The 13,347-nt window shown below is 41.1% G+C and overlaps 3 protein-coding genes across 3 annotated transcripts in view; 2 read left to right on the forward strand and 1 right to left on the reverse strand.

The window, feature by feature from the left end:
- Window positions 1-506, reverse strand: part of fermt3b (FERM domain containing kindlin 3b) — a 13,160-nt gene extending 12,654 nt beyond the window's left edge. The window contains exon 1 of the mRNA XM_052074463.1: window positions 395-506. The gene's annotated coding sequence lies outside the window, so the exon portion shown is untranslated. The remainder of the gene's footprint in view (window positions 1-394) is intronic.
- The window catches only part of LOC127607550 (uncharacterized), a 229,996-nt gene that overhangs the window by 148,069 nt on the left and 68,580 nt on the right, over window positions 1-13,347 (forward strand). The gene's annotated exons all lie outside the window — the stretch shown is intronic.
- The window catches only part of macrod1 (mono-ADP ribosylhydrolase 1), a 177,281-nt gene continuing 165,182 nt past the window's right edge, over window positions 1,249-13,347 (forward strand). The window contains exons 1-3 of the mRNA XM_052075345.1: window positions 1,249-1,893; window positions 2,805-2,900; window positions 3,003-3,110. Coding sequence (XP_051931305.1) covers window positions 1,518-1,893; window positions 2,805-2,900; window positions 3,003-3,110 — 580 coding nt within the window. The 5' untranslated portion in view covers window positions 1,249-1,517. The remainder of the gene's footprint in view (window positions 1,894-2,804; window positions 2,901-3,002; window positions 3,111-13,347) is intronic.

A 13,347-nucleotide genomic window follows, 5' to 3' on the forward strand; every position in this document is an offset into this window, starting at 1 on the left:
CCTCTGCACTGTGAAGTCGACGTGCTAACCACTGGACTACCGGGCCGCCCCCCATCGATCCATCCATTTTCTAATCAGCTCATTGTCACAAGGGTCGCGGGTGTGCTGAACCCTATCCCAGCTGTCTTCGGGCAGTAAGCTGGTACACCCTGAACTTGTTGCCAGTGAATCGCAGGACACACATAGTCGAACAACCTTTCGCACTCATAATCACACCTAGCGACAATTTAGAGTGTTCCATAAACCTGCCACACATGTATTTGGAATGTGGGAGGAAACTGGAGTACCCAGAGGAAAGCCATGCAGGCACAGGACGAACATGCAAACGCCACACAGGAAGGCCGAAGCCTGAAGCGAATCCGGCATCCACGCACTGTGAGGCGGACGTGCTAACCAGTTGATCTCCGTGCCGCATGCCCATCCCGCAGATCACGCACTGTTCAAAGAGCACGAACAGCAACAACAAGATTAATGTCGCCGGTCGATCCTGTGCGGATCTTTCGTCTGTCGACTTTTTTTTGCTTACATTCCCGAGTAGTTTGTTCCATTATGCCTCAATCACAAATCTGGCCGAAATTTATTTTTGGATATCTGGACATGTCGTCTAAAAGGCTTTGTGAGTTGGGGGCATAAAATTGAAAAAGAAAAAAACATCAGTAAGATTATGCTCAAGTGTCACTTGCAGTTACTCCTGCCAAAACCAAGAAATGCTAGTGGCGATTGCCTCATACAAGCTCGCCCAAAATAACGCTGCTGTGGAAAAGCTGTGACCTGCACATTGATTACGCTATAAAATTCAGAATGTTACGACACTATCTCTCTGTGTGTGTGTGTGTGTGTGTATACATGTTGAGCAAAACATTTCCAACCCGTGTTAAAAAAACACGTCATATTCCTTTTAACTGTTTACTTTGTTTTTGTGTTGTGTGTTGGCAACTCGCCGGTCGCCAAATTTCCTACAGTACTGTAATGCCCCTCAGTAGCGGAGAGAAGGATGCTCGCAGTCGCTGACACTCTTAATCATTTTTAATAACAAAATAAGTAATAAACACACGCATTCAAGGAGTTGCTGTTCGCCACAACTCACGCCCATGCGCTCCACACTCAGACTAACTCCCTGAGCCAATATTCCCCCCAACCTGGCTCCTCCCCTCCCTAAGTTGTCACACAAATACAAGAAACATATATTACAGTACTTAAAGGGTTCACTAGTTTCTCTCAGTGGGTCGTTTTGATTTGGAGTTTTATAAAGCAGGATTTAGAGTTCGATTCGTGAGCAAATAAACACCTTTCACATTCAACTGAAAAATATAAGTCCCATTAATCGATCAATTCTGATCCCTGCCGCGACACCATCACCCTTAAGTGTAATGGTACATTCCACAGAACCAAAACAAAAAAATGGCACATGGGATGCAGAAGTGGGCTAACGAAAGCGAAACGAGGCGACTGCGTTTGTATTTGACACAAACGAAACCTGTGGAGCTTGAATAAAACGTCCCACTACCAAGTGAGACATGGCGACACACATACTAAGCCTACTTTCACGAATCAGAGCCCCGCTACTGTTCGTCGAGGGTCCCGTGTGCCCTGTGGCTGCCACCGGTGTCAGGTTCAAACATATTATTTTAACTCCTGGAAGTTTCCAGCTGGGACCCAAGCCAGCGACAAGTCCCGTCCCCATCCATATTAACACCGCGAACTTTACAAACACCACAGCAACCCGCGGGAAGTCCACCCGGGAGACTCGTTTCTCTTGTCCGCCAGAGAAACGTGTTCGGTTGGCCACTGTCATTGGCACCGGCGTGCTGACAGCGGCTCTCCATACTGGGACTATGGCAGCCATGAAAGTTGACCTGAACTCCACTGAGGGCGACTGGAAGGAGATCAAGGGTGAGGTTGATTGGTGCACCTTTCAGGAGTCATCGTCTTACTGGTCTTTCCGACATGAAATGTGAAACGTTTCCAATTGGAAAAACGTGGAAATGAAATAATCAGTGCCAGTGTCAGACGGAATAATTGAGCACCCCAAAAGGTTTGTAATTGTCCATAGATACCACATGATGGTGAGAAAGCACAACCCGAAGCTCCTAAAGTCACTTCAAGACAGTTTCCTTCTCACCAAGGCAAAGCGATACTGTACCAAAAAAACACTCAGTCATAGCACCCTATATCTGCCGACTCTGCAAGAGAAAAACGATGACCGTGTATCTGTTAATTAGGCTTTACATACCTTGTACTGTACTGAATCATTGATTATAATGCAAAAACATGGCACAATTGTCAAGGAAAGTGAATGGGCAATAATGAAGGAAAGTATGTGGATATTTTAGAGTGGCTTTCGGCAATAATTTATCGCTCCATTCACTCACTGTGTTTTTCTGATAACATAAGGTAAACCAAGACCAGTGTAGTATGAAACTGTATATGACTAGAAAAACTTGACATCGGAGTCAGGCTCATTGTACCTTATAAAGACTGGGAAAGCGGTGCTTTACCCAGTGAGTAATGATGGAATTGGTAAGTCTGATTGCGTATATATGGGGGAACATTGCATTGTCAACTTGAATGAGTAAAAGCAAGTAGACACTCAAATCTTAACGAACCAAAAATCACAAAGGCATAATGTGTAAGGGATTCTCATTGCATTTCCATTTTTTTAAATTAAAACCATTTTGTCTTCTGAGTTGTCAATGAAACTATTTTTGCAATGTGGGAGGAATCCGTAATCAGGGTAGAACATAATATCTTGAAGAATAAAATATGTTTAAATTGTTCTAAATCTGTTCAATTGTTTCTCTCAGAATTCCTGCTGTCTCAGCCTGTGGAGGTCAGACGCAAATACTACAGGACTGACTCTGTACGACTGGACGATATCCCAGTTTGGACTCACGCTGGAGGTCTGTCCGCAAAGACAATTCCTTTTATTACAAGTATTGCGCTATCATTAGTGTCATTTACCAGTTACTGTACATACTTGGTCTTGTATGTTTCCATGTCAGATCGTCCTGAAGTGAGTCACTATCCCAGGAATCAAAAGCTTGATGGGAAAATCTCGGTCTACAGCGGCAACATCACAGTACTGGAGGTAGATGCCCTTGTCAACGCAGGTATGTGATACTGTAAATGTTGTCTAAATTTGACATACTGTGGAGAATACGAGAGGAAAGTGTTCTGAACCTTATTGTCTAATTTGAATGATTAAAAAAAAAAGAATGGGCTCGCTCGTATGTATAAAATGAGGGTTAAAAATAGTAAAAGAAAATGAAGGTCTTGTAGCTGCTCTCAAATGCGCTGGGTGTGTCTGCTTAATATATGAAGGCATGGCTTGCTGAAAATTGGATGCTACTTTGTCTAGCAGCTTATATTTGCTGACTTTGGAGCACCAAACGATGTCCACTTGCGCCCACTGGTGCTTGGAATATATCCCACAAAGTTGTTGTTGGGTTTTCCGACGAGCCCCGCCGACCAGGGGAGGGTCGTCTCTGCCGGCGGGTTGGTCTGCGGCATCGCCTCCTCTCGTGGGAATTTAAGTCACGATAATGAGCTATTGTATAAATTGTGTCGTCCTGGGAAGATGCATGTTTGGGGTTTTGTTTATAGCTAGTTAAATAATTGCACACTCTATTGGTAGAAATTACTTGGTGGGGGAGGGCTGATTAATGCCAGACGTTCAAGTCGGGGTGCCTTTTTATCAGGAAAGCTGAAATGGTTTCTCAGTGATTTCAAATGTTTTCAGCAAGTGACTTGTTGAGATGCATTGTATTGTAATTATGTTCAGACAAATCTCTGAATTCACTTCACAGGCTCTTTGTTTGATCTGAAAAAGTAATTTATTTACCACAAATAATATATCTTTGATCATCTACCATCTATTTATGCCAGCGAGTCATAATGACTAATAAAACAGTATGATGCTCTTCAACCAAATGGCAGAGGGTGTAATTAACCTGTGTATTGACCTGTTGAAGAACAGAAGCTTTGTGTTCAAATTAACAGGCCCACTTTTTACACCATTAAATTGAAACACGGTCATCATCATCATCATCATCTCCGTATGTATACTTTTGTGACATTTTAGTTTGGTGGAGTTGGGTGAGATTTTTATCAAATGTCCTGCTCAAGTCAAGTTGAGAAACACTGCATTCAAGCCACCATCAGATGGCAGTGATAACTCGCTCATGAGCCGCTCAGCTTCCCCAAACGTCTGTTCGCACATTTGGGAGAATCGAATCTGTGTCTTGGCACGGGAGTGCGTCAAGGGAGGGGAAAGGCGGGCCAGCATGCCTAAATGATGCTTGATGATGAGACTGTAGCAGAGAATGATAGATCTCCATTTGGCAGCTGACTGTCAGCAGGTGCCAACATCCAAGTGAGTGTGTGGATCATTCACTCTCATTTGCCGCATCACTGCTGCGCGTGTAGGCAAACATTAAAAGTGCACACAAACAGAGGGGATTATGTGCTTGTATACAGCATGTGATGGTAATTTGTGTCCGTGATGACAACTTTTGTGTGTTGAGCTTGTTTTTACAAGAGATTTTATAGCGCTGCAAATGGCAAGAGCACCAGTAAAGTAAAGTGTCATTCAGCTGAAAAGTATTGCGAAAGAAAACATGTCTGTCGAACACAGAACTCAGACAAAAAGGAAGATGGGGGCCTGGAAGAGACTGCGATAAATGTGAGGTGGAGCGAGGCTCGCATTTAAATCGCCGACGGCATCACCATGGCAACAGGCAGGTACAGGGTACCCTCGAAGGGTTTTTGGGCTGAAGCGTCCGAGCATCCTTTCTTCTGTCTGACTGATTTGCTGTCCAGCTGACATTCTCTGCAGTCTTTTGTTGACTAAGACGCCGACCTTTTCACGTGGTGACTAACTGATTGACTCGGAAGCTTTGAGCGAGGTCACTTCCACGCTGGACAGTGAGTGATTATAAAAAAGGGTGAGTTATTTAAAATAAATAAACATTTAAATAAAATCAACACCAGCATACTTATTCTCCTGTGGTAGAGATGCCATGCAAGCAAGCAGCTCGCACTATAGCTGTTATTGTGGCTGCATCATTTAGCCTAAAACAGGCAGCAGACATTCACTTGAAACCAACTGTGGCCAATTATACGCCATGCTAGCTGACTGGTAGACCAATATAAGGTGGGGTGAGTGTTTCATGGCCCGGGGACACACAAAAACACTCCCTAATATGTACCCTATCTCACACCGGTTGTGACTTTGCATTAAATGAAGGGAGAGAGGACATTTGCCCTAATAAATATTTCATCTTTAATATAGAGAAGTGATTCAAATTAATGTGGATATATAAACCTGCCCAAGAATCCTCATAGTGCTGGGAAGTGTTTTCTTGAGTGTGTGTCTGTGACTCTCTACTTGGCTTTACCGTGGCTCTATTGCCGCATTCCCGTTGGTAGAAATCGGCACCAGCAGGTACGAGAAGGTAATATTTTGGGCTCAACAATTAATTGAATTCAAATCGGCATTGCGGTGTAGCAGAATGCAATTATCAAATTGCAAAGGTTGTCGTATAGGAAAACAAAACAAACAAACAAAAAAGTCAAGTCAAGTCAAGTCAAGTCAACAGTATTTATAGAGCACTTTCAAACAGCCATCGCTGCATACAAAGTGCTGTACATGGAGCGATTTAACATACACAATAAACAGTAAGACGCATCGGTAATAAAGACGGTAGAAAGCACCAAGCAGTAAAATCAAGAACAAATCAAAGTCATGCTGAGTCGAACGCCAAAGAATACAAGTGAGTTTTGAGGAGGGCTTTAAAGATGGGCAGCGAGGAGGCTTGCCGAATATTCAGTGGGAGGTCATTCCAGAGAGAAAAAAAGTGTCATTTTGGTTGGTTGGGAAGCTTTTTTCATTTTAAATATATACAATATATGTGTATTTTATTTATTGATATAGTATTTAAGTAAGTTCAGTACTTACGTGCAGTGCACATGTTTACGCATCATTCTTTCATGAAACAGTTGCAATTGAAGTGATACAGTGACAGCTTTGTTTGCATTATTGTTGTCATGTGACATATGGTAAATGTTTTTCTGAAAAATCTGTTACCCAATATTTGTTCTGGAACTGAGGCTCCACTAATTAATTGTTCCATCGCTGTAGCTATGGAGGGCTTGAAGCTTACTGGTACTTTAACTCATGTAATTGCTCACAAGTGAAGACAAAAAAAAAAGTTCAGCGATTGCTTGTACAGTATTTTGAAAAAACAAAACAAAACTCCACTATTTGTAAATGGAATCCATATTGGCTAAAGGCATGCATGTCCAAAGTACGGCCTGGGGGACATTTGTGGCTCACCATCCATTTTTCAGCAGCCCACAACAAACAAAAAAAAGTTGGAGGTGGGCAGCGAGAGAAGGGAGGGTATCAAAAAATAATTACTTGCTTTAAATATTCCAGAGCTTTTCTAAATATGCAAAAATACAAATCGACTATTTATTTTCTGCGATAATAATAACAGAATTTGTCTTCAATACACTGTGGTGAATAAAGATAACCCAATTTTAAAAGCGAAAACTGCTTCCTATACCTTTTGCTCCGTGTCAAGGTACGATTTGCGGAGATCTGACATAAATGATCATCAAGCTATTTTTTGGTTCTGAATATGGAGATGGGATTTAACCGCTGTTCAGTGCAGGGGTGGCTCTAGGCTAGTGGGATACAGGACCATTCGACACCGCAAAATCTTGAAAAATCGTTAACTAGTTGCCTCATCACCTTTAAAAGAAAGCTGTTATGAAGCAGCTTATCACATTCATGAGAAAATATAAACAATATACAATGTCTTGCTTTGAATAATCTTAAAATGGCCACAAATGAAAAAAGTTTGGACACCACACTGGGTGAGAGGAACTTTTATTGGAATAAACCAATCTTTTTATTGTTCAGTGGGGCAGTTATGTTTGTGCCCTATGAATTCTGACAAGCAACAAGTGTAACAGCTGGCTCAGGAAAATAATCTCAGCAATATTGTGCCTCGGCTGGATTTGAATAATCACATGCTGTCTTTCCATTGACACTCACTGCATTGTTATCGAAGATCGTGAGAGAGAAAATTGTCATTTTTTCCATATTTTCCTACCCTAGTGACAGGAACCAAAGATTTGGGCATTTCAGACGTCACTGAAGTATACGCGCCTATGAATGCACATTTATGACATTTGTTAGCACGCCCTGATTGATCAGGTAAGTGAGGCGTTGCGGAAAACTGGGCGGGCGCTAAATGTCGTTTGTGTCGCTCTCAATAAAGATTGGATTTACAGTAATTCCCCACTTCGCCTCGTTCTCCTCCTCCTGGCCCGCCCCCTCCCTCGCTGCTTCTACACTTTAACTGCCTCTGGCTTCTGCCCACGCCTATAAAACACTACAAACCTAAAAACTCACATGCACTTAAGAGCTGTCCTGGCGTGGAGGTGGGCGGAGGAAAGTGGGAGAGGGGGCGGTACAATACGAAGGGGGAGGAGACGCTAGGCCAAAACATTCTCCTCTTTCCACCCCTCAATCACTTGCTCCGTAGAAAGAACGAGAGATGGAGGGGAGGATATATTGTCTCTGATGGGCTTGCTGATTAAGATGGATTGCACAATGAAACGTCAATGAAGTGAGGAGTTCTCAGGGATTGTGTACATGAATGTGTGTGTGTGTGTGTGTGTGTGTGTGTGTTTGTAGGGGTCCGCAACAGCTAAAAAAACCCTTTTTTAAAATTGATTCATGCATATTCCCCCCATGGTAATAAGCTCTATTTTTAAGTGGCAAAAATTTGATTCTTTAATTGCATTCCAGCACTTATTCCTCCCACTTCCCAGTGCAGTATTTAACGTACATTTGTGTTTGACATTAAATGCCATTTATTGTCCTGAGCACCATTTGCATTGGATTAAACTTTAATAACGGAATAAGATTTAAAAACTGTTTGCTCTGCTCTCTGTTTGAATATAAAGCCCCCTTTTGCAGTAGCACCCTCGGTGCGTGTGTGAATAAATGCTCCGGCAAGGTCTGATAAATCTTTCTGGCGAGACTATTAAAATGGGAAAAATGTGTCTCTAAAATTAAGTCCCGTGTCATCAAGTGATAAAGAATATGTCTTTAGAGCTGCTGCAGTGCTTCGTTCTTTTGTATTTGACACATGAGGGCTGAACACAAGTCATGTCTGCCGTCATGCACATGTGTACCGGTATATGCCTTTGCCGTTTGTGGGATATCGTTGTAGATGACGGGATTGTGTGTTTGTGTGCAGGTACATTGGTGCCTGTGCGTGTGTGAGATATGCTTCCTTTAGCTTTTCTCTACAGGTAGCAGATAAAGCTATTGGCCGCTGCTGGAAACCCATTCAACCTGGCAACGGCTGAGAGATACAAGATTAGGCTCGGTATTTTTATTTATTTTTCTCCTTTCTGGGGCCGCAGTTGGGAGCGACGGCGACTGTCGGTGTGTGTGCTTGCACTCAACTCTAACGTCCTTGCTGATAAGAAGTCGAGAAAGTGAGTGTAGATGGGGGGGGGGGGGGATGAGGCGGGTCAAGTATTGCACTAAAGACAGCGTTACAGGCACCTTCGGCAAGCATGTATAAAAGGCTGTCATTTAATACAACGTGGTAGGCCAGAAGGGCATGCCAGGAAATTGACACTGGCCATCAAAGCTTTAAATGGGTGGATGTGCATGTTCATTCAGAAAAATTGAACCTGACAATAAAATGTAAAAATGAATGGGAAGGATTGGCAACAAATGAAACAAGCAAGGAAAAATAGCGAAAATAAAATAAAATAAATAAAACCATGGACACAACACCAATATTTGCTTTTATTTCAATTCATAAACTCTATATAATAAATACATTTGATAGACATAAAAAAATCAACACCAAAATGAAGCAGAACCCCCCCAAAAATCGGCATTTGGGAATGGAAAATTGCATTCTACCACACTGCAATGTCAATTTGAATTTGATGAAGTGTGATCAGCCTAATGTTGAATGCTTTTAGAATCCAATGATCCTATTGATTAAAAAAAAATAGGACCCCACCAACCCCAAAATTTTACAACATCAAAATGAGCATGTGAGATGCATGTCAATGACGGAGCGTGTAGTTGGCTGTTGGTAGCTGAGGTTAGCCGGTCTGCGCACTTTGGGCCTTCTCTGCACACTTTGGGCCTTCTCTGCTTCTGACTCGCTACCATTGCTCTGACTGATTTCTTCATGAAGTGGCACGTACATTTACAATAACGCTCGTCTGTTTGGAAAAATGTTCCTTGCGAAGCTTCAAGGCAGAGACTTTGCTTTGACTTTTTTTTTTGTCATTGATTTATTGAATTAGTTGTTTCAACCTGCACAAAGAAGGAGTTTCACCACATTTTATCATAAATATATGACAATCTGGATTAGTGAGCACTCTAGTAATTCACAATATCAAGATGTTGATGGAAGAGATTACTCTTGGACTGACCTCGGGCTGATCACCCAAGGAAAATGTGCAGCTCTTTTATCTCAATACATTTGCAAATCCGTACAGTAATACATATTAAAGAGTTTCAACAGAAGGCACAGAGGGGCATTAAAAAAGCAGATCGTCCTGTCTGCCGGCGCCTGACAGATGGTCGATGACGGAGTTGTTCGTCATTCATGTTTGTGTCGTCCAATGTTGGCGGCTCGCTGTCTCTCTGCTGCTCCGTCAGAATCTTTCAGTTTCACCCCACAGTCACGCCAGAACATCTGAATATGCCATATTGAAAAGGGTTCCCCTGCTTTCAAGACCGTTAAGTGAGACATTTTCCATTCTGATATTTTAATTTGGTTACACCGCAATGATTATCAGTAAGCAGATATTAATTCATAGGGAAGAAAGTGTGACAGAACATCCAAAATTACAGTAAGTTTTATCATATAACTTTTACCCTCCATTTAATTAAATTTACATAAATTAAATCCACGAAAAGATTGTAAAATAAAATAAACAATAGAATTGTCCTTTGCTTTATTTAATTGATGACATGTGTTGTGAAATGTGTTTACTGTAGTTGAATTGCAGGCAGTCTTCCAAAATAGCGAAGTATTTTTTTTTTTAGCCGCACTACTGTTAATGACATTTAAAATAAGGGTGATGTATTTGTGAAACCCAACTTTCAACCCAGAAAGAGCTTCAAAGGCAAAGTGGAAGCTCAGAAAAATGTGTCCCAAAATGACGCATGAAGCTGAATGCCTCAAAGCACTTTAATGGCCGTCTTCATTAACAACCGAATAATCCACTTTGAAATGTACAAAAAATCGTCTGAGAATTTGAAGAGAAAATTACTGTCATTGTGCCAATGTTTCCAGCTTTATGTTAGTCTATTCCCCAAAATTTGGATGCTTATTCCATCCATTTTCGCACTTCAACTACTTCTTCAATTCTCGACCAACCTAATCTCGCCAGTCACAAAATTACGATCTTTCACATTCGAATTGTTCAGCTCATGCCAAAATCATACCTGTCAACTTGTACGTTTTCCCCGTATTTCATGTGTTTTTTTAAATCACTTCAATTCATGTATGGCGTATTACAACTTTTATACGGGGGAAAAAAAACAATTGTGAACTGATCTCACAAAGACCATTTTGGCTCAAATCCAGATCGTCCCATCGCTGGTAGCCAATTACTATTGTCACGGCAAACCAGCAAAAGTAATCCTTAATCGTAGATATTTTTTTCATCGCAGTGTATGGTCGGATTGTTAAAGCATGATGTGCGCATGTTGCTTTGTAAGGGGAATCGTAATCATTTATAAGGGCAGCTATTGGCCGAGGTTGAAAGGTATGCAAAATCAAAATCACCAAATTATGAATGACTTCATGTTTACCTCATGTCACCGTATTTATTAACTTATTCCAAACAATAAAAAATTTATTCAATTATCTCATTATCATCTCAGAATGAACGATAGATTGCTCCTATATTGGATTGGATTGTCTTGGTGTTCCTAATGTTTAGGCTGGTTGAGTATACGTGTTTCACATGTATTGTATTTGTTATTGCCAATATGCTTGACTGACTGTCATTGGATAAAGTGTCACACTTTGAGTAATTGTTGAAAGTCAAGGTACGCTAATTAAAAAGACTTTTGCTCCATGTACCGGTACTTGTGCTTCTCCTCTACGTGAGGTCAGTAAGAGGCTTAATCAAAGTGTTGTTTTTCCCTCATTTCATCAGAAGTGCTCTCTATTTCAGGCAGGTACGCCTACGCCGAGGCGCAAGAGTGAGCGATGGATATTGTAATCAAAGCTGTTGTAAAGTGAGAGGGGGCTGAAATAAATACATGTTTAAAAATAAAATGCTTGCTTTGAAAAAAATACAAGAAAAATCATAATAATAATACAGCACAAAACAGCATCAATGAATTATTCTCTTAGTTTTTCTCAAGTACCAGTGATCCCAGCCATTTTGGATTCTATTGATTGAGATTATTAATCCCATTAAAGCCTGCTAGATCAAATGTTTTGTATGATAAAGGCAGAAATATGTTGTAGATTTAATCAACAGCAGCAAAAATCTCACAGTGGACATCAGGAGGATGCTAGCTAAGCTAAAAGCTATGATGGACATTCTCTCCCATCCCCTCCAGGCCCTCCTGACAGCACTGGGCAGCTCCTTCAGTCAGAGAATGATACACCCGTGCTGCAAGGAGAGGTGCCGCCGCTCGTTCCTGCCGACTGCTGTCAGGCTATTGAATAGACGGTCCTGAAAACCTGGACTCACCCCCACTCACCCATCTTTAATATGTTTATATTTATATTTTGTATTTTATATTTATTTTAGAGCTGTCAAACGATTAAAATATTTAATCTAATTAAAAATGCAACTGTCATAATTAACTCAAATGGACTAAAAAATTAATCGTGATTACTCACACATTTTTTATCATTTCTGAATTTCTTTTTATATTTTTTGTCCTATTTCCCCCCATTCTAATGCTCTCATCAACATGGAATCATGAATCAGTTTTCAATGTGCCAAATGCAAATATTTACTGAAATAACAATTTTCGATTTTGAATTTTACATGAACATTTTTCACTTGGAGCAGTTATTCACACATAATCTCTCACACAATATTACTATGCATCAACAACAGTGAAAACTATATTTTGTCACACAACAGCTGCTTTAACAGCTTATTTTATAAAATCAAAACAGAGCAATATAACATTATAAAGTGCACATCTAAGGTAAACTAGTACTCAGCCTATAGTAGATTTAAACCATGGTTGCATACTTCATTTTTCTCAAGTTTACTTTGAACACAGCAGCCTGTTTCTGTATGTTTGTTGAAGAATAACGAGACACCGGACACCAGCATTTATTATGTGCCGCTGCATTCCAAACTGCCCGCCATACAAAAAAGCGCACACACTTCCCCCGTGCTGCTGGGGCAAACCATTCTGAACGGTGTGGGTCGGGGAGCGGGGGGGTCACTCCCCCTAACAAAGTTAGGCTATGTTGATTGTGTTGGTCCTTCTTGTGCGGAAGTCTCTCTACAGTTTTTGTGTAGACCTCATTTCGAATGACTACACTTGGTTCGATGACAACAATGGAGACGTTTTATTTTCGCTAGGTCGCTACCACTGTCAGACAAACACAGAGAAGCTCCACCCGCTCTTTTTACATGGACGCAGAACACTGTAACCTTCCACACAAAATAGTTCCAAACAAGAAACAATCGTGTCAGTGGCATACATCTTATACCTGTATGATACAGAGAGAGAGAAGAACAGATAACTTTGGTCTTGTCAGTGGAGCAATCGGGCAACTTTTTAAAAGTAAACTTTCCATTCATAAACTCTTTCAGTATCCGTTTTCGGTGTCTCATGCTGCCGTGGCTGGCAAAACAGACATGGGCGTGGACTTCTGCAGCTCGCTTGTTGTTTTGTTCTGGTGTATTTATAGAGCAATGTAACATCCGCTTGTGACGTGAACCGCGTTAATCTCGCGAGAAAAATTTTAATCTGTTAAAATTCATTTAAATTAATGGCAATAAAAACGCGCTAAACTGACAGCTCTAATTTATTTACCGTATTTTCACGACTATTCGACGCATCGTACTAATGGCCGCAGTCTCATTAATGCGTGACATTTCTGTATTTTACACATACACAGGACGCATCGTACGAATAGCCGCAGTTTTACAGTGTTAAAAATACGCCAGCTTAAACATACGGCATGCATGCGCGCACTCTAACACGTTAGCTTGAAGCATACGGTAGCATGCCAAGACATACAGATAAGATAAAAACACGTTTTTAAAAAGGCAACGAAAGCAGAACTGAGTTCGGGTGTATTT

The sequence above is a fragment of the Hippocampus zosterae genome, chromosome 1 (assembly GCF_025434085.1).
Source record: "Hippocampus zosterae strain Florida chromosome 1, ASM2543408v3, whole genome shotgun sequence".
Lineage (NCBI taxonomy): Eukaryota > Metazoa > Chordata > Actinopteri > Syngnathiformes > Syngnathidae > Hippocampus > Hippocampus zosterae.